The 23,503-nt window shown below is 56.1% G+C and overlaps 1 protein-coding gene across 1 annotated transcript in view; it reads right to left on the reverse strand.

The window, feature by feature from the left end:
- The window catches only part of ARRB1 (arrestin beta 1), a 73,291-nt gene extending 56,641 nt beyond the window's left edge, over nt 1-16,650 (reverse strand). The window contains exon 1 of the mRNA XM_047754309.1: nt 16,496-16,650. Coding sequence (XP_047610265.1) covers nt 16,496-16,515 — 20 coding nt within the window. The 5' untranslated portion in view covers nt 16,516-16,650. The remainder of the gene's footprint in view (nt 1-16,495) is intronic.
- Nucleotides 16,651-23,503: the final 6,853 nt, after the last annotated feature.

The raw sequence follows: 23,503 nt of genomic DNA on the forward strand, positions 1-23,503 counted from the left end.
CGCAGGGAGCTTGCAGTCCAGCCGTGGGCACACACAAATGGCTAAACGGGTGGAGTACCAGGCAGACTGATGAAGGTCATGGGGCAGAAGAGAAGGACAATCAGCATTTATTGAGCACCCACCGTGTGCCAGGCACTGTTCTAAGCTCTACATGATCTCACACGGGCCTGATCACAAGCCTGGTGTGTTGGCAGAGGATACTATCACTCCCATTTTGAAGGTGAGAAAACTGAGAAAAACTCAGAAAGATGATACATAACTGCCTCAAGGTCACAGACATAACAAAGCAACAGAGGTGGGATTTGAAACGTGGCCTGACACCAAAGCTCATGTCCCTCCTAGCCCCTGCCCCAGGCCCCTCCTCCCTCCCCTCCCTGAGGGGGCACTGGGGTTTGAGGCTGGGAGGGGCAGGAGGTGACCACGAAGCTGCCCTTCCCAGAACCTGCAGCGGGAAGAGCATACCCTGCGGGCCTGGCTTCCTTTCTGAGCAGGAAAGGTCCACTCAGCCCGTCCAGGCACAAACCTGGCCAGGCTCCTCACCCTCCCACACCCCTACCACCTCTCCTCCAGGAGCAGGAAGGGACAGTGAGACTGCCACTTGACCCTCCTCCCCAAAAGGGCCTCTTCCCGGAGAGCCATACTTCACAGCCTATAACCACTCTCACCCTCTTGGCTCATCAGCCCACCCACCCTGGCCCAGCAACCACATCCCCACACCCAGAGCCCAGCACCAGGCACAGCAGAGCACAGGTGAATCTGACAGTCAGCAGAACTGGCTCCATCACAAGGCAGGGATGGGCTTCCCGAGCCAACTCCATCCAGCTCCCACCAACACTTACTGAGCTCCCACCTAAGCCTGGCGCTGTACCAGGCAGGTTCATCCCTGGTAGATTATTTAAGCCTTTCTACAGCCTTTTCAGGTAGGGAGAGTGTCCATTTCACAGATGAGTAAGGTTGAGGCAGAGAGGCCTTTCCAGTCTTACTGACACAACTAGCAGGAGCTGAGGGCCTGGCCTGGCCCAGAACTGGTTCCCCTGAGGCCTGTTGGGTCCCACCTCGGCAGGGAGGGCTCTAACCTACGACCAGGCTCACAATGGGATGAAACCTCCCTGAGGACACACAGCAAGGTGGCACCAACCTCCTGGCACAAAGCACCCCTGGTCTGAGCAGGGGCAGATCCACACTTGAATGGGCCTGAAACCCTCTTTTTAAAAAAAAAAGAGATTAAAAACTCTTATCAAAGTGGGTATAGAGGGAACATACCTTAACATAATAAAAGCCATTTGTGACCAAAAAAAAAAGAATGCAAAAATATCTTCTTTCTTTTGCACATTTCACAACCTCCCTGAGCCGTGGACACACTGCGAGGCCTCCGAAAGGTCCCTGAAGCGTGAAGGCCCGAAGCTGAAGCGGCACCAGCCTCACGGTGAATCCGCCTCTGGGCTGGAGGAAGGGCCCAGAGGCGATCTGAGCACAACCCGCCTGCACAAAGGCCCTGCCTCCAGCCCAACAGACAGACGAGGCTCCGGAACATTCCTTCTTCTTGTCAGGTGTCCTGCTGCTACTAAACCCTCCCGAGTCTGTCTGTCCACCTCTCTCTTGCCAAGGTTTCAGAAGCAGCCGAGCCCGCCGGCCTGCAGGGTCTGGGCACTCACACGGATGCCGGAGCACAGCCCCGAGGTCCTCCCACCCTGGGGGGGGCAGGGTCCACCCCCACTTGCGCCTGGAACCCTGGGCCGGCAGGTGACGCTCTTCTGAGAACTCGGTCCGCACACATCTGAAGGCTATGACGTGGCTGCTCATGGTCCCACATCCCACGGGGCCCCCACAACAGCCCTGGAAGGCATGCAGAACAAGTCTGACAGTCCCCTTGCAGAAGCGACAACAAATGACACTAGTTGTGCACCTACTACATGCTAGACACGCCAAGGGGACTTTCACGAGCAACATCTCACAAACACCCTGGCAGGAGGGGAAACGGAGGCCCAGCGCGGTCTCCGGGCCTGGGCTGAAGAATGGGCGGCAGCCCTGCTCTCACCTCCCTGCACGGTCTCATCTCAGTGTGGAGTGGACAGCTCGGAAGGCAGTGGGACACCGCCAATGAAGGGCCCAGAGGCCTCCAGCTTATTACAGGCCCTCCTGGAGAAGGTGGACATTAGCGAGGGCCTTAGTGGAGCCTGAGGAAGCAAGCATGGGCCTCAGGAGCCTGAAACCTGCTTGAAAGCAACAGCCTTACAGACACGGGGCCTCATGTCCTCCCCGCCAAGCAGCAGAGGGCCCCGTGCCCGCCTCTCACTTTCTATCTGCTGGGCCTTCCGGACCCTTCATAAGACCTCCTTTCAGGAGTTCCCACTGTGGCTCAGCGGGTTAAGAACAGGACTAGTATCCATGAGGATGCGGGTTCTATCCCTGGCCTCGCTCAATGGGTTAAGGATCCAGTGTTGCCTTGAGCTGTGGTGTAGGTTGCAGACGTGGCTCAGATCCCGAGTTGCCGTGGCTGTGGTGTAGGCTGGCAGCTATAGCTCCGATTCAACCCCTTGTCTGGGAACTTCCATATGCCGTGGGTGTGGCCCTAAAAAGACCAAGACCTCCTCTCAATCTGCGGGGCGCGTGCTCCTGCTGGTCCATGTCCCACCTCACCCCCATATCCATTATCCATCCTACAAACCCTTATGGAGAACCCAGTGCAGGGAGACTGCCTAACTGTCCCCACTCACCCCACACTGAGTGGCTTCCCAAGCTCTAGGACTGAGTTTGGTCGCCACCCACCCTCAAGAAGCCCGCAGTCGGAGCAGCTCCCACGCCAGGAGGAACCACTGTCAAAGGCACCTGCTCAGCACCCCACACACATCATCGAGCTCAACCTGACGGGGAGCATAGCATCCCCTCCATGGAATGCTCGAGGAAACCAGGGCTCAGAAAAGGGACGTGACTCGCCCCACGACCCAGAGCTGTACAGGACATGCCAAGACTCGGACTCCAATGAGACAAAGGGCAGGTTCCATCATGAACAGTAAGACCAAAAAATAGAAAGACGTGTTTGATTTCATCAATCTCGCAGCTCCCGTGTTCGGCATGTCCTAGAGGTTCGGAAAATGCGTGTGGATGGAAAGGAGGGAAGGAGGGAGGGTGAGAAGGAGGGAGAAGGCACGTGCCTTACTTAATTGTCGCCAGGCTAGGTGATCCCAACCCCCAGGTCAAAATGTATATGGATTTCCCTTTTCCCAGGTGGGTTCAGCTGTTTTCTTTCAGCTACGGCGGAAGGGAGAAGAAGGAAAAAAGCTGCTCCTATGGGTCAGCAGCTCAGGGCTCACTTCCTCCAGAGAAAATCTACACCGCCCCCAATCCCATACCTAATCTGGCCCCCATTTATTTGCTTGTAACAGCCTGGGGGGGGGGGGGGCTGGGTAGGCTGTCCTAGAGGTACCGGGCACACGCCTGCCCTCTAGCACAAGAAACTGACATGACAGCGGCCCATTAAGCTGCAAAGCACCATCCTGGAAGCCTGCAAGGTGCCAGGGAGTGAGGAGGAGGGCATCGACTCTGCCTGGGCAGGGAGCACGGAGTCTAAAGAAGGTGTGATACCCAAGCACAGAGTAAGTGCCAGTGCGGTTCCACTGAACTGTCTTGAGCTTAGGTTCAACCTTAAGAATCAAGGGAGGTTTGGAGTTCCGGTTGAGGCTCAGCAGAAACGAACCTGACTAGCATCCATGAGGGTTTGATCCCTGGCCTCGCTCAGTGGGTTAAGGCTCCAGCGTTGCCGTGAGCTGTGGTGTAGGTCACAGAGGTGGCTCGGATTCCAAGTTGCTGCGGCTGTGGCATAGGCTGGCGGCTATAGCTCCGATTCAACCCCTAGCCTGGGAACCTCCACATGCTGCGAGTGCGGCCCTAAAAAGGCAAAAGAAGAAAGAAACAAGGGAGGTTTCACCAGGCAGAGGAGGAAGGCATTCTGGACCAAGAGATGGGCTTGAACAAAGCCAGAGACGGGTGGAAAATACAAAGATTGCGAAGGAACATCCAAAAGAGTCAGCGTAGCCAGAGTGTGGGCTGCGTGGTGGGGGAGCTGGGAAAGGAGCGTGGGGGAGGGGCTCCAGCGCCACCAGAAGAACGTGGGTTGTCCCCTAAGAAAGGGGGGCAGGGGAAAACCGATTGGTTTTTAAACCGGAGGAGGACAGGGTCAGAGGAGCATTTCACAATAAGAAGAGGGTCTGGGGGGATTAGACTGAGCAGCCAGAAGCCCACTGCAATAGTCCAGGCCAGAAGTGGGGCTGGGACTGAGCTGGTGGCTGTGAAATGAGGAGAAAAGCCCTGTGCTGCTGGGGACATGTATCCATCACCATCGGGTTAGCTGAGGGGTTCTCTTCCCCCTGGAGTTTGGGACCGTCCCACCCCAGCTCTACACTCCTATGGAGGGAAGCTGGCCTGGGTCTGGCCTCAGTCTCAGCCTGGGTCATGGGTTTGTTTGTTTGTTTGTTTGTTTTTCCTTTTTTAGGGCCGCGCCCGCGGCATATGGAGGTTTCCAGGCTAGGGGTCTAATCAGAGCTACAGCTGCCAGCCTACACCACAGCCACAGCAATGCCAGATCTGAGCTGCATGTGTGACCTACACCACAGCTCATGGCAACGCCAGATCCTTAGCCCACTGAGCGAGGCCAAGGATTGAACCTGCGTCCTCACAGATGCTAGTCAGATTCATTTCCGCTGAGCCACGATGGGAACTCCAGTCATGGCTCTTTGAAAGAATTTTTTCTACTAAAGATTTCAAAGAATTTTTTTTCTTTCTTTTCTTTTTTTTTTTTTTTTGTGACGTTGACTCAAAAGGTTGTGACCATCAGAGACGGCTGGATTGTTTCAAGTATGTACAGGGCGACGTTACTGCTGAAGTCAGCACTCTAAATCAGATGAAAAATGAATATGTGCATATTAACCACTCCATTAGGCCCTGTGATCATCTCTGTCATTTTTTTTAGGAAATTAAAATCTGTTGCCAAAAAAAAAAAGAGAAAGTTCTCCTCCCGGAGATGAAAAATGCTTCTGGGTTTCTTCCACTGCCCTGGAGCTATAGAGACCCACAAAAAAATCAACCTGCTAATGTGCTGGGCGCTTTCATGAGCACAGATACAACACAGCAGGGATGGAAACCCCATGCCCAGAGGCTGAAAAACTCAGCCCACAGACACAAACCTACTGAGAGAGGGGAGGTGAGAAGCCCAGACGAGCACCCTCTGTCTACCATGCCACCCCCACCACCACCGCCTGGCCTGGGTCTTCCCAGAGGTGGCCCTCAGAGCTGCAGGTGGTACCTGTGCCCTGTCCCCATCCCAGCCCCAAGCCTAGAGCTTTTTCTCATAAGACACGGTTTCCCAGCTCTTGCACGTCCATCACTCCTTCCCAGAACAGCTGAATGACCTCTGGTGGGTCTTCCTGGCTGGAGGAAAGGCTTTACTCCCCCTGCCCTCTGCCAGCAGAGACCAGGGCAGCCCCTGGTTTCCATGGAGGAGTTGCTTAGCCCGGTGTCTCCTCTTACACCTGCCACGTCTCTTCTGTTCAGGCTCAACCATTCACTGGGATGCCACCTGGGAGAACTTTCACTTTGCACCCCTAAATGTTTGCAGTCCCAGGACAACCTTTACGGAGAGCCGCTGAATTGAGCATCCGACTCTGCGCCTGGCACAGAGTGGCGTCCTGAGAATCTGGTGAAGGAAGTCAGTTCCCGCTGGGGACATCGCTCACAGGCACCACCAAGACAAGTGTCACCTCTGGTTCATGTCAAACTTGCCTCCAAGACCTTGTTACAGCGACCCCCGCCCTCCCTTTCTGGGCAGCTGCCTCCAACCCCCACTACTGGGCTTGCTCTGCCCACGGTGTAAACCAATCCCCCCTTCTCATAGCATGTTGGAATGATCTATTTCCTCTCCCCCCAAAAGCTTTAAGCAGCACAAGGGCTGAGACTTGTCTGTTTCCTCTTCATACCTCGGGGGCCCGGCCCCAGGCCTGTGATGTGGCAGATACTCACAGAGGTGTTTGTTCACGGCAACCTCCTTGGGAGGACAGCGCAGCTGACAACACCCAGCCCAGGGGCACCCCCGTGTGTCCTCATCACGAGGGCCCTGCCACCCCCGAACCCAGGACGGCCAGGCCCCAGCCTGCGAGAAAGGGCAGGCTCAGGTGGGAGACAGAAGCAGAGCTGCTCCTTAAGCCAACTTCCTCCCTCCCGGGCGAGACACTCGCCACCGCGGGGGGCCATCCGGCTTCGGGAACGTGCCTCGCGTGGACGTCCGGGCCTGGCACCCAGCGATGTTTGTAGAACCGAGGGGAACAAGCTGAGAAGTGCTGCCTCTCTGTTCCTCTGATGGCAGAGAGGTCAGCTCCCCTCTGAGCCCTTGGCAGGCAAATGAGCTCAGGACACGGCCTGCTTCCTCTAATGAGGCTTCTCCCCTTGGCAGCTCCGCTCCAGGAGCGTGGGAAGCAGGCAGGGCGCAGAGGCAGCCTGGGGCCTGCACGAAGGCCGGCACACGGCTCTCCTGCCGAGATGGTGTGGGCAGCACACACCGCCGCCGCCTGAGGCAGGGGGATGGTCAGCAGGACCTCTCGGACCAGGGAATCAAAGCAAAGCGGTGCCTCCAGCGTGGCCCCTCCAGGGAGCAATGCAAGAGGAAGCCGGGAGTCCGGCTGAGTTATGTAAGCAGCTTCCTCGGAGTCCCAGGCGCTGGCCTGTCACAGCCCGGCGCTGCAGGGGGACCTGGGAGAGGGGGAGGCAGCCTTCCTCCTCCTTCACTGCCTCGCCTCCAGACCTCGGCAGACCTCCCCGCCTCCTTCCAAGCGCCCGGCTTCAAGCAAGCACCTCCCGCTAGGGGTTGAGAACCAGGAAGGGCGGCTGCTGTCGGAGTGTGTGAAACAGCCGCCTGCTGGCTTCCCTGGCAGAAAACCAGGCTCTGGGCTCTGCCCCCGCCACCTGGGGAGGGGGGGCCGAGGGAAAGAGGCCCGGAGCCCTCCACACGCCCATCCCCGCCCCCGGCTTCCTGCTCCCCTGAGTTCTCCCCACTTCCTCCTAGAGCACCCCTGTAAGTGAGGGGCCCGAAGGGAGAGGGCCCGGGCTGCACCAGCACCCACTGCTCCACCCCGCCCGGGCCCTGGGCAATCTCACTTCCCTTTCCAGACACCCTCTGACCTTCTCCTCTGGCCCCAGGACAGCCCCCAACCCTGCAAACCCTGCAGGGCACACAGCCTGGGCCAGGACAACGGGCGTGGGGGCAGGGAGAGAGGCGACAGAGAGCAAATGGCTTTCGGCAAATCCCTACCCTCCCTGCCCCTTATTTCACAAATGAGGAAACGGATGCGCAGAGAGTTTAAGACCCCCCCCCACCCAGGGTCGTGGAGCTGGTGCACAATAACTGTGGGGCAGCAAAACCAAGTTGGTGTGATTCCGAAATCCACACAGAGAAACTGGTGGTTTGACCTTCGGGAAGCCCCATCCCCACACATCTGGGTGTGCTACTTGGGAAATTTCCAGACTGTTGGAAAAGACACGGCACAGCCTCAAACCGTCACTGGCTGAGGACACTCATTTGGGGACCACAGGCCAGTCACGAGGACAGGGCAGGGAAAAGGGCATGACAGAGGCCGAGGGCTCGCCTGCTGCCCCCTGCAGTCTTCCCCTCTGATTAACCTCCAGTTACTCTGTCTCAGCCTGGGTCAGCCTGGAGCCCCGCCTGTCCCTTCCAGAAGACGGGCTTGCTCGAGGCCAAGCTGTTGGGCAGAAACACAGCCTGCTGTTTAGGCCACCTCCTTGCCAGCCACAGAACTGAGAAGCAGAGGGTCCTGGGGACCTTCCAGGCCAAGCCCTCTCCCCCTGCTGCCTGACACACAGAGACATTGAGGCCCAAAGCGGAAAAGCGGCTCATCCACAACATCGCAGGGACCGTGAACAGTGGGGTCCACCTCCCAACCCAGATCCCTGCCCCGATTCCTCTCACTTGAGTGCTGTGCCCAAGGAGCCCCCTCTCTCATCGGCTGTGGGTCTCCCTGCTGCCCTGCCCACCTCTGCTCAGCCGACCCAGGGTCTGAACTCCCGCGGCACAGCACCGTGTCTTCACATCTCTTCTGAGCCTCAAGGCCCCCTTCCCTCTACTCCTCTGGCCAAGGAGCAATGCCTGGGGTGGGGGGGGTTAATTAGCTGATTATGACCACAGCCTGCTGGATCCAGTGCCCAGAACTCTGTCCCCAGTAATTAGGTGGGTTCTGAGTCCTTGCCCAGTGGGAAGCTGTTGGGGAGTTCAGCGCTCTGCCAGTGGGCCAAGGGAGGGCTCTCCAGCCACATAAAGAGCTCCTTGATCACCAGTGGGTCATCGGAAGCCATGGTCCCCTCCTCAAGTCAGGTCAAACCACCCTGGATACCCTGGAGCCAGATCCAGATGTCTATTCCAAAGGGAGACATGGTGCCCTTGGCCTCACACAGAGGACATCACGAGTGTGCAAATAACCCCCCCTACTCTACCACGTCACTGCCCCGACCCAGGAGCTGTCTGAGGATGGGCGTGATGAAATGAGAGCCCACCTCTGGGGGCCGGGAAAGGATGGCGCCATGGCTGGGCACGTATTTAGGAAGTAGAATTTGAACAGAGAGAAGCAACGATGGCCTTCTCTCATTCTTTTTCTTTTTTCTTTTTTTTTTTGGCTGCACCCTTGGCTTGCAGAAGTTCCCAGGCCAGGGATCAAACACATGCCACTCAGCGACCCAAGCCATAGCAATGACAACGGGAAGTCCTTAACCCCTCAGCCACAAGGGAACTCCAAGGATGCCATTCGCAATGGCAGATGCAACAGGAACAAAGGCACGAAGGCTGGAAGGAGCCACCAATCCCGTCGCCAGGTAGCTCTGCTTGTCTGAAAACACATTCTCCTAGCAAAGTAAAGCCAGTCATGCGGTAACCTCCGCCCTTCAAAGCACAGAAAATAATCTAATGCCTGTGGCTCTGGGCCACTTTTAGATATTTCAGAATCAGCAATGCTGTCCCACCCACCACACTGCCCATCCCCAAGTATACCTACATCACCCTCCTTCGCCGAACGTATGGAGCTCGGGCCACGCCAGGCCTGCACAGGTGCAAAGGGACAAGAGGCCCCCGCCAGGTGCCCTTGGCCTCACACAGAGGACATCACGAGTGTGCAAATAACCCACAAAGAGAGGGAAGGATGAGTGCTGACAGAAAGCGAGAGAATGAACATACAGCTGAAAAGAAGTCACGAGGCACTTGGAGATCTGGGGCAGGGGGCTTCCCAGAGGAGGGCACATGTGATTCGGGCCTTGAAGGACAGGAAGGGCACTGGGAGGTCACCTCGTATGACACTGCACTTGGGCTGGGGACTTGTCTCCAAGGCGTACCTATCTTAACCCATTTAATCTTCGAGACAACCCACGACGCAGGCACTGCTGCTACTCCATTTTACAGAGGAGGGCGCTACAGCAGAGAAGGGGTTAAATAATTAGCAGAGGTCACCAGGCCGGTAAGTGGCAGAGCTGGTATTTGAAACCAGGAAATCTGGTTCTTCCTATAGCCTAACCACTAGGCTAATCAGCCCCTAATATTTGCTAATCAGATCCTGGAGGGGGCTGTGGGCACTCAGAGGAGGGCACAGCGTGGGCAGAGAGAATGAAATCTTCCAGGACCTGCCTGGCGGTTCCTGCAGGTGCTTTGGGAGGTGGGAGGCTGCTGCGGCGAGGGCCTGATCCCACGGAGAGAACATGACCCACAGCCCCCCAGGCCCAGCTCCGCCGGGGGTCTCAGTCCCACTGGAGTATGGCAGAGGCCTGAGTTGCCCAGTCTCCCTTTTCTGCCCCCTCAGAAGGAAGGTCACCCCCAAGGCCCCTAGCAGAACACAGAAAAACAGGTGACTCTGGGAGAAGGGCTTCATACACTCCAGCTGATTTGACTTCAGTAGGGACACCAAGTCCAGAGAGGGTGAATATCATGCCCAAGGTCACACAGCAATGAGCAAGCCTTAGAGCATACCTCTGGGACCCTTCTGAGATGGCACATCCTGGTAGTCCACTCCCCACCCCCTTCCTTGTCCTTTGCCAAAACGCATCCATGCCCACTGATTGCACAGGCTGGGGGGCGGCGGGAGGCTGCAAAAGGACAAGAGGACCAAGTGTGGGGCCAGAGGCCCAGGGCCAGGATGGGAGGGAGCGCCTGCCTCATGCAGATCCATACCCGTTCAGCTTCTGGGCCTCTGGGTGCCCCCTGCACAGCCACTGAACAGCTCAGAGCCAGAGAGGTGAGTCCTGCCTCTGGTGGCCCAGCATGGGCCACAGCATCGCACCTGCTCTGGATCCCTCTTGAGGTACCAGAGGGCCCACGACACTGGCTGTGCTCTCAGCCCAGTCGGGCCCAGCTCTAGGCAGAGGGAAAGCTGCTCAGTGGCCATGCTGACTTCAACCACACAGAACTCCAGGGACCTGTCCGGTCCAGTCCCTGGGGCCTGGCCTCCCAGGGGCCTCGTCTGGCACCAGGTCTCTTGGGAAGGAACAAGCAGTTCCTCTCAAGTGGGACTAAAGATGGGGCCAGGCCCAGGAAGGAGGAGGTGCGTCTCCAGAGAGATGACCCTGCCCGGGGCCCCTTGGGAGGGAGGGAGGGGGCTGGGACAACAGTGTCCTTTGTTCTTCTCTCAAAAGCAGCCACCCTGTCCTCCCCACCCGCTCTGTCTATACTTGTCCTACTAGGACTCAAGCCACCCTCAGGCAGGACCCATCCTGCACACAGGAGGGAGGGAGGATGCTCGGGAACCATCAGGGTTAATACCCGTCCTAATCCCAGGGCTCGGACTGGAGACGCGTCCCACCGCTGGGAGCCCCGGGTCCGATGCCAGAGACATGGCTCCCACCTGCAGAAGGCCGTCCGATGAGCGGGAAACAGGCTTCACTTGCAGGAAGCCTATGCTGATGGGGGGCACATCCCCTCCCTTAGGACCTCCCAATCTGATGGAGGAGGCCCCCCAACACCCAGTCTAATGTGGGAAGCAGGGCTTCCTTCCTTGGGTCCCCAACGGGAAAGCTGTAATTGCAGCAGGGCCAGAGCCCCCGGGCTGACAGCTCAGGCACGTCAATAAAGCCCTGCCAGGCATCTCCTAGGAGCCAGACCCACAGCTGATCAATGGACCAGCAAACAGGAAACAGAAATAGCCCCGAGTTCCCGTTGTGGCTTGGCAGGTTAAGAATCTGACTAGTATCCATAAGGGTGTGGGTTCCATCCCTGGCCTCGCACAGTGGGTTAAGGATCTGGAGATGCCACAGGCTGCAGTGGAGGTCACAGACGCGGCTCAGATCTGGTGTTGCTGTGGCTGTGGCGTACGCTGGCTCCTGCAGCTCTGATTCGACCCTTAGTCTGGGAACTTCCATATGTGGCAGGTGCAGCAAAGAAAAGAAAAAAGAAAAGAAAAGGAGCTCACCAAAGACACCTGAGGTGTGACTACATGAGTAGAAGGGGCCTTCAGACCCACCCACCCCAGCACCCAAAGCCTGCTCCCCAGGGCTGCCACCTCCCTCGGCACCCTCACACTCCCACGCCTGCACCTGGGCCTAGGTTCCTCCTTCTGTCCAGGACACCTAAGCCTTCCTCATGCCCCAGACCCAAGCAGGGGGCACCTTCTCCAGGAAGCCTTCCTCAAGACCCCCAGCCTGAGGCAGCTCTGACATGCCCCCCTGTGACCAGAGCCACACAATTGTCCCTCCTCGCCCTCCGATGAGCCTCGCCCTGCAGATCCCACACTCAGAGCCCCTACCGCCTGCCAGCCCAGGGCGCCTGCCGCCTTCCTCCCAGAAGCTCAGGCACAGAAAGCAAGGTCCTCCCCCCTCCCCCACGGCCCCTGCAGCCCAGCGTTGCCCCCACGGCTCCATCCACGCTCCTCTCACCAAGTCACCAGCCACCACCTTCTGCCTAAATCCCAGGGTCTTTCCTAGGCTCATCCTCTGTTCGTCCCTGGCTGCTTCTTTGGCTCCCAGGACACAGCCTCCTCAGTGCCCCCCCTCCTTCCTCTCTGCACCCCCCCCCAGGTATGGGTGCTCTCCAAAGCCTCAAATGCCCCAGGCATCCTCTCTTCAAACGCTATCCCTTCTCCCTGTGCCAGCATCCACGCTCCCTGAGTCAACTGCCACCTCTAACCCAAAGACATCCAAATCCCTGCCTCCCACGCCCATCCCTACCACCATTTAGGCAGAAGCTTCTGGACCTCTTCCTCAGCTTCCAGTCTGACTCCCTATCAAGCTGCTACCCCCTGCAGGTCTCATTAGATGGTCAGCACGATCACTGTGGCACAGGGGAGGTGGCCCGGAGGCCACTCGGGGCGTGCAGACTCCCGGCCTGTTGTGGCAGACCCCTGACTCGGGACCCCTGGACCCATGTCAATGGGAGGCTTCAACCCTTGGCAAGGAGGCCCCAACCTGGAAGGAAGAGTGCTGTGGCAAAGTCTGAAGCCCAGAGGCCGGCCTGGAATCCAGGATCAGAGACGACGGGTCAGCCTCAACCCTTCCACTCCCAGCAGCCCCATGAGCCACCCTGGCCAAAGCCACAGGACTTCCCCCATGTTCCAGCCAACATGGGTCACAGAGAGCTTAACCACCAAGAGAGACGACAGCCAAGGTTCACAGAGAGCTGGTGATTACGTGTCCCCGTCACACCCACCCCCCTTCCCTGCCAAAAATGAAGGGTTCATAAACATCTGTAGGAAAGGAAATGTCATTCCATCGCACAGCCTCTCGGGAAGTCCCTCCTGCTGTCTAACTCTGATCCTGCATGCTGCCAACTGAGTTAGTAGCAACGGCAAGGACCAGAAGGGATGCATGACCTGAGGATGAGGCCATCAGGGAGATGGGAGAGGCCACCTGGGAGCCAGACAACCCCCTCCCTCTGGGGGAAAGCACGGACCAGCAGGGCAGACGGGCCTGGGTTCAGAAGTTCACTGGCTGAATGGCAGTGGACAAATTCCTTAATCTCTCCTAGTCTGTGTTCTGGTCTGTAAAGTGAGAACAACACTCCTTATATTAATAGGGTCCTAGGGAACCAAGCGAGATCCTGCATGTAAATTTCCTGCCACGCAGCAGGCAGCCCACCCGTAAGGCTGATGGACTCCACCTCCCCGTTCATATTTCCCGGTTCCATTCTCGCTCCAGCCATAGTTCCAATCTTGTCTTCTCTCAGGCTCCTCCCCGGCCTCCTCATGGGTCTCCCAGCTCCCAGGCCCCCCCTCTCATCCACACTTCTGGCCACAGCCAAAGGCGTCCCTCTGAATCGAAAATCTGTACCCGTCTCTCCCGCCCCCGCTGCCCCATCACCATCACCTTGGGGAGAAAACCCCTCTCCTCAGCTTGACATCCAGGCTGCTGAGGACCAGCCTGTGTTCCACCTCTCACCCCTCGCCCCAGCCCAGCCCGCAGGCTGCACATGTTGCTCCATGCCTCCAAGCCTTGTCACACTCTGCACCCTCGGCCAGGAATGACATCCCCAATCCTGTCCCCTTGCCCCAATGCCACTTCCTTCCCAGGAAAGCTTCCCTCACCATGCCCCCTGCCAGGACGGGGTGGGGGCCCCTCCTTTGGCCTCCCAGAGCACGTGTCACGCTGCATGATAATCACCTGCTCCACTTTCAAGCCTCTGGAAACAGAGTAGGGCCATTCATCTCTGAACCCCCAGCCCCAACACTGGGGGCCAATGTTTGTGGAATGGCTGTATGATTGCTCCCAGAGCACCTTGTCAGAGCAGTCATCAAACTACCTGTAATTAGTCCTATTCACGTATCTGTCTCATCCTCCTTTTCTCCTTTGACTCTGGAACTTTCTAGAAGCAGTGACAGTTTCCCATTAATTCTCACTGTCACTTTCAGATGGGGGTTGCAAATCCAGGTGCAGGATGAATGCGACGACTCCTGATCCTTAGAGTATCAGGTATGTCCAGTTTCCACTTCTAAGTCAGAGATGAAGTAGCATCCCATGGTTTACAGAACAAGGCAAGGTATAGCCCAGTATTGATTTTGTCTTTCTCTTCCAAATTACTCAGGAAACCTTTCTGGAAGAAACAGGGAGGTCTCCTGGGGTTACGGGGAGACCAAGAGAGAGAGAGAACAGGGCCACCATCTCATGGACGAGAGCCAGGCCTGGGCGCCAGGCTTCCGGCAGCACCACCTCCCCCTGCCCAGTGTACTCAGAAAACACAGGGAGAGCCCTGAAAATGCTGTGTTATTTTTTGGCTGCACCCGTGGCATGCAGAAGCTCCCAGGCCAGGGATCAATCTCACGCCACGGCAGCAACCCGAACCACAGTAATGATATTGTTGGATCCTTAACCCACCAGGCCACACGGGAACTCCAATGTTAAGTACTGACAGCTCCAATTTGTGGATGGGAAAATAAGGTCCAGAAAGGTGAAGACAGTTGCCCAAGGTCCTTGTGCTCCCTGCTCCCCGCCACCCCCGAGTTAGAGGCAGAGAAGGGAAAGTCCTGGAAAAGGCCTGACCCCAAAGACAGGGTCCCCAACAGGTGCCTGGCTGCTCATGATATCCTCATTCTGCCGACGACCTATGCTAGCAGGGGAGCGATGACACTCTCCTCCAAGTCACAGGGAGGCGAACCAAGGCCCAAGAGGGACTGAGTCACCCTGATGGCGAAGCAGGAGTCAAGGAGAGGGGCAGGGGTTCCTGACTCCCCGGTCTCGGAGAAAATTCTCACCTCAACCATCAGGAGGCTCTTGGCTTTGGGGGACCCGGATGTGGGGAAGGAGAGTCACTCGTCCTCACGTGCTACGGCTGAGGACAGAGACCTGGGTCACAGTGCCGGCCAGCCGGCTGCCACGAGGACCTGCCACCAAGGTGAATGCAGATGCCTCACGGTCTTCAGCAGCGCCCCCAGCAGCTGGGCCTCCACACACAAAACAGGCCATCCCACCCAGGCCTCAAACCCAGGGCCGGCGGGAGGCTTGCCAGTGCCCCAGGGTGGACCACACAGAAATGCAGCAAGTGGCCTCCAGCCTCTGCCCTGCCTCTGACCCCTCTTGACCTTAAGCAAGTCCAGTCACTTCTCTGAGCTCTGGCTCCTCTTCCGGAAAAGAGGAAAAGGAAAATGAACTGCCCTGAAGAGCTGTCGGGAGGAGGGTGGGGAAGCGGTTTCTAAACCTTGGGAGCAAAAGTTATCTCTGAGCCTCAGTTTCGTCTTCTGGTAAATGGAAGTAATCTCTGGAAGACTTTTCTCAGGCCGTTGAGCGAGAGAGTCAGAGGGCAGCAGGTGTTACGTTGCTTGGTCAGTGGTCCTGAGACCTGCCGGCCACGAGGGCCGTTTCTCCCTAGTCTATTAGCTCCTTTGAGAATGGAAGGACTGGGTCTTGCGCATCTTTCATTTCCACGCTACGCCTCGTACTCAGTAGGTGCTCAATAAATACACATTGGAAGCAAGGAGAGAATAAGGGAGGGTGGAGAGAGGGAAGAGAGGAGGGCGGCAAAGTGGGGCCCAAGGATGGAAGAGGGTGAAGAAAGACAAGGGCAGGCTCCTAGGGAGACGCGAGCCCCCTCCCCACCCCGGCTCAAGCCACCCGGCCACCCCGGCGTCTTGGGGAGGCCAGAAGAAGGGGATCTGTGGAAAGAAGCATTTTTCCCAGGCTCCCGGGGGGTCTCCCACCCTGTGCGGTGTGTGTGTTTCCACTTCTCACCTTGTGGGGCCTGGAGCGAGTGTGGCAGCCACCCCAGGGGCTGTTGGCATGTGACCCGGGGTGTCTGCCTGGGCATTAGTCTGATGTCTGTCTGTGGGGGTCAGCAGTGGTGTGGTCCCGTGAACACTGTGTTGGTGAGATATGTGCCAACACAAGTGTTTCTGTCGGTAAGGGTGACAACGCATGAGAGTGTCTGTTAGGGTGGGTACAAGTGACAGTGGATGTGCGTGATCAGGGTAGGCCCACGTGCGCGCACCAGCATAAAGGGATGTCAGCGGTGATATATGGTGGAGTGTGCCCTGCGTGTGCCAACAGGACTGTCAGCGAGAGCATGTTGACGAGTGTGTACCAATGAGTGTGTGACAGTGTGTCTCTGGATGTGCTCAGATGTGGCGGCGAATGTCAGCGTGTGTGCCGGCATGAGCACGCCCATGGATGAGTGTGCCCGTGTGTCCACATCCGCGTGTGTGCCATTGTGTGTCAACCTGCCCTCTGCGTCCCTGCGCCGGCTGCCCAGTGCCTGGTGTCAGCGAGTGAGTGCGTGTGAGCGAGTCTCCGCGGCCAAAAGCCGCGAGCCCCGCAGGGGCGGCCGGGTCCTGGTCTCTCCGACCCCGCGCCCCTGGCCCAGCGGGCGACCGCAGAGAGACCTCGGCTGGAGGAGAGTCGGGAGCCGCCGAGCAGGCGCCGGCGCTGCCCGGCTGGCGGCGAAGGCACACCCGGGACGCGGACTAGGACCCCCGCCCGCGGCCGCGCCCTCGCCCCGGCCGCCCCCACGCGCCCCGGGCCGGCCGCCGGCCGCACTCACCGCGTCCCTTTGTCGCCCATGGTCCGCGGCGGCCGCAGGGAGGTCCGCGGCGTCAGCGCCCAGGCTGGAAAATCCCCGGCCGGCAGGAGGGGCGCGGGCCAGCCGGCTCTGGGCTCCTGCTCCGCCTGCTCCGCCTCCTCCGCGCTCCCGGCCGCCGCCCCCGCCCGGTCCCGCCGCGCCGCACAGCGCCCGCCGCACAGCGCCCGCCGCGGCCGGGGCGGGGAGCGGGGGAGCCGGGGGGCCGGGGAGCCGAGCCGCCGAGCGGGGAGGGCGCGCGGGGGCCCGTGTGCGCGTGTGTGTGCGCCGCACAGCCAGCCGCCGGCCTGGGCCAGGACGCATCAGGGCCCGGAGGTCGGCATTCGGGGTCCACACGGATGCTGCCCGGCGCCCGTGTGTGTGTGTGTGTGTGTGTGTACGTGAGGACGTGCGCTGGGGTGGGTATACGTGCGCGTGTGTGCACGCGACGGTGCGGGTGCGTGTGCACCACTGTGAGCGCCAGCGATTGGGGAGTGCGTTTGCTGGGCTGTAGCAGGGTGCACGTCTTTGTACGGTGTGCGTGTGTGCAGGCACGCTCCCCTGCGCACGCCGGGGCAGCCTTTGCGTGTGCCGGAGCGTGGACGTCGAAGTTGTATCCCCGACCCCAGGGCCGAGCTCCAGGCGGCGCCCCCGGGGCGGTGGCCGGAGTGGGGGTGGGAGGGTGGGAAACTCCGGTGACTGCGGTGACCTTCTCCTTACGACGCCCCACCCAACCCCCACCCTCATCTTCTGGAGAGATAACACCCAACAACCCCACAGGGACAGGAAGAAGGGGCGGAGGGGCTGGAGAAGGCAGGGGTGGCTGTGGTGACTGCCCCGGAAGAGGAAGCATTGAAAAGAGGAGATAAGGAAGGGGGCTTAGAGCTGGTGGGCTGTGGCCTGGGAGTGGGTCCCGGCCAGCTGCTCGGCGCAACAGACCCTACCTAGCCTCACGGTCTGTTGAGGGTGACTGTGGACAGTCTACAAACACGCGCTTCAGAACCGTTCCTAGGTATTTGCTGACCCTCAGTGGGTGCCCCTGGATGTTAGTCCAGCCCTCTGCCGGCTTCCTGGTGTGCTATGAAATCCTGACTGGGACCCTGCTTTGTCTGAGATCCCTTGCTGCTTTGCAGGGGACTCCGGGGGGGGGGGGGGGGGGGGGAGTGTGAGGTCTTTCCCAACCCCTCACTGCTGGGATTTGGCTAATTGGCTCTAATAGGGCCCTAATATTGGTGTATTAATGGAAAGAAAGGAAGTTATCATTTACTCTGATGTGATTGTGGGTCTGTAAACATCTCCTGTAATTATACTCAGAAGCAGTTACCTATGCTGGTTATGTGTAATTGGGAAAGGATATCCCAGTGTAATTACTATAATTATGACCAGATGGGCAGGTGATTGAGAAGGGGGTGTGTTGAGGGGCGGGCAGGGTGGTCCAGGGTCTGGGCAATATTAGGAATTAGGAGCGTTGGATTAGGGCCCAGAACCTTCCCCCTGGCCTTAGCCTCTGGGCTTCACCCTCACTCCCACCGGGGAAGGACAGGAAGCCACCTACTGTTTCTGCAGAGGTCAGGGACTAGAGAGGCTCACGCCAGAGTCCTGCATGATGACAGCGGCTCACGGAGTGAGCCAGAGAGGACCCTGATCAGGACAGAAAGGCCAGGTCCAGCCGCTCTGCGCATCCGCTTCCCCACCTAGAAAACTCTGTTCAAGTCAAGCAAATGATGGCCAATGCCTCTCTTCAGGATGGTGCCCAGAGCACCTGGATTTAAAATTGAAGGCAAATGCTGCATTTGATTCAATAAGTACTTGTTTACTATAAAAATAATGTTGCAAATTACTTCTAAGTAAAACAAACAGTCCAGGAAGATGCACCAGATGGTTTCAGGTAACCCCTGCTCCCACATAGCTCTTCCCAGCCCAGTTTGGAAAGCATGGCTCTTCCATTCTGGGGCCATTGAACAGACAGGTGGCCTATGGCCTCAACCTGCAGGGTTTCAAGTGCATCCCCCACCCCCACCCCCGCCACTAGCCTAGAAACACCTCGAGGCGGTGTGTGCTGCACCGGGCACCACTCACTGCGCACCTTTCTATGAGCTAGATGCTCTTTTCTCTTTCTTATAAACGAGCAAACTGGTATTTGGAGAACCTAAGTAGTTTGCACAAATCCATCGCCTCCTATGGACCTTGACCTCCTCCTCCAGCCCTCCCCAAAGGGAAGCTAATCTGTGGTAGAGCCAGAACTTGGCCCTTGATTGACTCTTCATTCCATAACTGTTGAAGGTGCCACACGTGGTTCTAGGGACTTGCTAATCACGGTCAGTAGGACAAATGGAGCTGTCATTCTAGCGAGGGATCTGAATGGGTGAGGAAGAGCAAAGGGGGTATTTTTGCTTTACTTGTCAGGCTCTTTGGACAACATAGAGAGCAATTCCTAGTAGAATTAAAATTAATAAAAATGTAAGAGTGGCACTGGCAAGGAGACCTGTAAATATACACAGTCTAATTTCAGGCAGTGATGAGTATTATAAAGGATATAAAACAGTGATGGAACAAAGCATGATGGAGTTCCCGTTGTGGCTCAGCGGTAACAAACCCAACTAGCATCCATGAGGACACAGGTTCCATCCCTGGCCTTGCTCCATGGGTTACAGATACAGTGTTGCCTTGAGCTGTGGTGTAGGTCGCAGTCACATCTCGGATCTGGCGTTGCTGCAGCTACAGCTCCAATTGGACTCCTAGCCGGGGAGCTTCTGCATGCTGCAGGTGCAGCCCTAACAAAACAACACAAAACAAAACAAAAAAAAAGTGTGATGGGGGAACACGTACTTAGAAAAAGTCTCTTCAAGGAATCAACCTCTGGGCAGACGACCTGCAGAGGAGGATGCAGGCATGTGCTGCTTGTGGGGAGAGCCTGGAGAAGAGGGAGCGGCAGGTACAGAAGCTGGGCCTTCCTGAAGCACAGGATCAAGGACAGGGCACGGTGATTGGGGTTGTACCCGGAAGGGGTGGTGTGGCTCATGCAGGGTTTGTGGCTCAGCCTGAGGAGTGTGGGGAGCCCACGGAAGACTTAGAAGATAAGCAGGGAGTTCCCGGCATGGCGCAGTGGTTAACGAATCCGACTAGGAACCACGAGGTTGCGGGTTCGGTCCCTGCCCTTGCTCAGTGGGTTAATGATCCGGCGTTGCTGTGAGCTGTGGTGTAGGTTGCAGACGCGGCTCGGATCCCGCGTTGCTGTGGCTCTGGTGTAGGCTGGTGGCTACAGCTCCGATTGGACCCCTAGCCTGGGAACCTCCATATGCCGCAGGGGCGGTCCAAGAAATAGCAAAAAGACAAAAAAAAAAAAAAGAAGAAGAAGATAAGCAGGAGTGCCTGCTTTGCATTGTAAAAGGTGACTGGCTGTTGGAAGGAGACGTTCTGGAGCGAGACAAGAGCAGAGGCGGGGCATCCCATTGTTGGAGGAGGTCAGAGAGAACGGATGGTGGTGGGACCAGGGTGACGGCAGCAGAAGTGAAGAGAACAAGGCTCTCTGTCTTTGGAGGCAGAGCCAGCAGCACCTGCTGAGGCCCGGACTGTGGCCAAGGGGGGATTCAGGATTACTCTGAGGTCTGGGATAGGTCTGTTTGTGCCCCCTTCCAGGCAGGCCACCTCCCCACACATTTCCCCAGGGGCACTGATGCTTCGGAGGACTGGAGGCTCCTTCCTTCCTGTTGCAACTTATCTGTAAAACATCCTCCACCTGAAAACCAGAGCGATTTCTCAAAAAGGCAAATAGAGGCTCTTCCTGAAGTTCATAGGGGATGGTCCCCACCAGCTCTGTTGCAGTTTGGGCCAGCCACATGCCTGAAACAGACGCCTCACAATAATTTTTTTTTATCAGGGAGGGAGAGGGAGGGAGGAGCGGAGTGGGAGGGGAGGAGAGGAGGGGAAAGCATTATTCCTGCTTTATAGATGAGAAAATGAGGGCTTGGGGAGGGAAAGTGCCTAAGCCAAGAACATAAAGCAAAGGTAGAGCTGCAGCTCCCACCTAAATCCTGTGCTGAGCTGGTCAGGTAGTTGAAGTTCAGACGAAAGTGTGAGTGAGTGGTGGGTGGGTGGATGAATTTTCAGCTCCCTGTTCAACAAAGGATGGAAGGCTGACCGGTACGCCTTTGAGATCTTTTTTCTTTTTTGCTTTTTAGGGCCGAGCCTGTGGCACATGGAAGTTCCTGGGCTAGGGGTTGAATCGTAACGGCAGCAGCTGGCCTACACCACAGCCACAGCCACGGATCTGAGCCGCATCTGCCACCTCTGCTGCAGCTTGCAACAAAACCGGATCTTTAACTCACTGAGCGAGGCTAGGGGTCGAACCTGCATCCTCACAGAGACAATGTCAGGTCCTTAACCCACAGAGCCACAACGGGAACTTCCGCCTTTGAGATCTTAAAAGTGGATAACCCAAGGAGCTTCCCTACTTCCATCCCCGCCAGAAGTCTGGGTGTCATCCTTGGCTCTTCCTTGTCCCTTCTCAATCCATAGCAAGCCAAGCCCCTACTTCTATCTCCTGAGTGTCTCCCAGGAGAACTGGAGAGGTGGGCAGGAGCCAGACCGTGCTGAGCCTGGGGGGTCGTGTTAAGGAATTTGGTCTTTATCCAAAGATCAATAAAGAAGCTTTGAAAGATTTTAAACAGAACCTTGACATGCTCAGACACGTGTTTGGAGAAGATGGCTCTGGCTGCTGTATGAAATACGGCTTGGGCATGGGGCCAGAGGGGATGCGGAGGGGGGAGACCAATTAGGAGGCAGTGTCAGCAGTTTCGGGAGGGATGATAAGTGCATTCCAGGGAGAGGACGCACAACAGCTGCAAAGCCAGGGAGGAAGGAAAGAGCAGGAGACTCTGGAAGGATTTAGATGATCTGTGGCCAAAGCACAGAGAGGGGAGGGGAGGAGCTGGAAGGGAGAATGAGGGCCAGAACCTGAGCAAGCAGACTCCCAGGTGGGTCAGCTGCCCAGTAAGGCAGGGGCCGTTCTCCCTTTGTCTAACAGGATCTCCTGTTTGTGTAACAAGATTTCTTTAGAGTGGGGTTACTGCTATTTAACTAGGTGGGTAATTCAAGGTTCTTATTTGTCATCAACAGAAACCAGTTCCAGCTGCCTTACTCAAACAAAGAACTTACTGGCAAGTCAGTAATGCAGTTACTACTGCCAAACGACCGACACCCCACTATTGCTAGAACCAAACCTAGCCCTATTGCTACACCAGAAACAAGATATAGCCACTGTCACCTCTGTGACCTGAGTGGATTCTTTACTGGCCCCACATCTTTGAGTGAGAGTCCCCCATGCATCTGATTGGCTGAGCCTCGTCATGTGCACTTATCCTTGGTCATGTGATCATACCCTTGCTGCAAGGACTCGGAGAAACTGTGTGGTTGGCATTTGTGATTCTATATTGCAAGGCAGACTCTAACTTACTCCGAGACTCGAAGCGTGGAAGCATCCCCCAAATGTGAGTTAGGACTTTAGAGGCTGAGTAGCCAAAAAACGCAAATATCCACTTTACTGTGAAACGCAGTAGAAGGGAACTTCTTCAACGTAATGAAGGAAAACCGGGAAAGCTTATGACTAACATGACACTTAAAATTGAATAACTGAATGTTTTCCCCGTGAGATCAGGAGTGAGATAAGGCTTTCGGTCCTTACCAACTCTATTTAACTTGATACAGGAGATCCTGGCCACGGCAATAAGGAATAAAAAGAAATGAAAGGCACAGAGATTGGAAAGAAAGGAGAGTTGTCTATATTTGCAGATGACATAATTAATAACATAGAAAATACTAAGGATGTACAAACAGCTATTACAAGTAATCAATGAAGTCAAGGAATTCCCCGGTGGCACAGTGGGTTAAAAATCTGACATGGTCACTGCTGTGGCATGGGTTCGATCCCTGGCCCAGGAACTTCCGCATGCCACGGGTAGCCAAAAAGAAGTTCTGTTTACAAGAGCTTCGAAAACCATAAAATACTTAGGAATAAATTTAATACAAAAACATGTAAGACCTTTACCTTACACTGAAAATTATAAAACATTGTTAAGAGAAGTTAAAGGAGATCTAAATAAATGAAGAAATATACCAAGTTCATGGTTTAGAAGACTCAATATTGGGCTGTTACTGTCTCCAAAATCAATCTATAAATTCTGTGCAATCCCAATAAGCTTTTGTTTGTTTGTTTGTTTGTTTGTTTGTTTTTAGTATTCTTTTTTTTCTTCTTCTTCTTTTTTTATTTTTAGGGCAGCACCCAGAGTATATGGAGGTTCCCAGGCTAGGGGTCGACAGAGCTACAGCTGCTGGCCTACATCACAGCCACAGCAACACGGAATCCGAGACACATCGGCAAGCTACACCACAGCTCACGGCAGTGCCGGATCCTTAACCCACTGAGCGAGGCCAGGGATCGAACCTGCATCTTCATGGATACTAGTTGGATTTGTAACCTGCTGAGCCATGAAAGGAACTCCTAAATTATTTTTTATAAAATATTATTTTTATAAAAGTTATATATGTTTTTAATGCTTTGATACAGAAAGTTACTAAGGAAAAACTCAGTCTTTTTTTTTTTTTTTTTGGCCGCACCTGCAGCATGTGGTATGTGGAAATTCCTAGGCCAGGGATCGAATTCAAGCCATGTATATATACACAATGGAATACTACTCAGCCATAGAAAAAAAACAAAACAATGCTATTTGCAGCAACATGGACAGAACTAGAAACTCTCATACCAAGTGAAGTAAGTCAGAAAGAGAAAGACAAATACCATATGATTTCACTTATATCTGGAATCTAAAATACAGCACAAATGAACCTATTTACAGAAAAGAAACAAACTCATTGACTTGGAGAACAGACTGTGGTTGCCGAGGGGGATGGGAGGGAGAGGGATGGACTGGGAGGTTGGGGTTAGTAGATAGAAACGATTGCATTTGGAGTGGATAAGCAATGAGATCCTGCTGT

The sequence above is a fragment of the Phacochoerus africanus genome, chromosome 11 (assembly GCF_016906955.1).
Source record: "Phacochoerus africanus isolate WHEZ1 chromosome 11, ROS_Pafr_v1, whole genome shotgun sequence".
Taxonomy (NCBI): domain Eukaryota; kingdom Metazoa; phylum Chordata; class Mammalia; order Artiodactyla; family Suidae; genus Phacochoerus; species Phacochoerus africanus.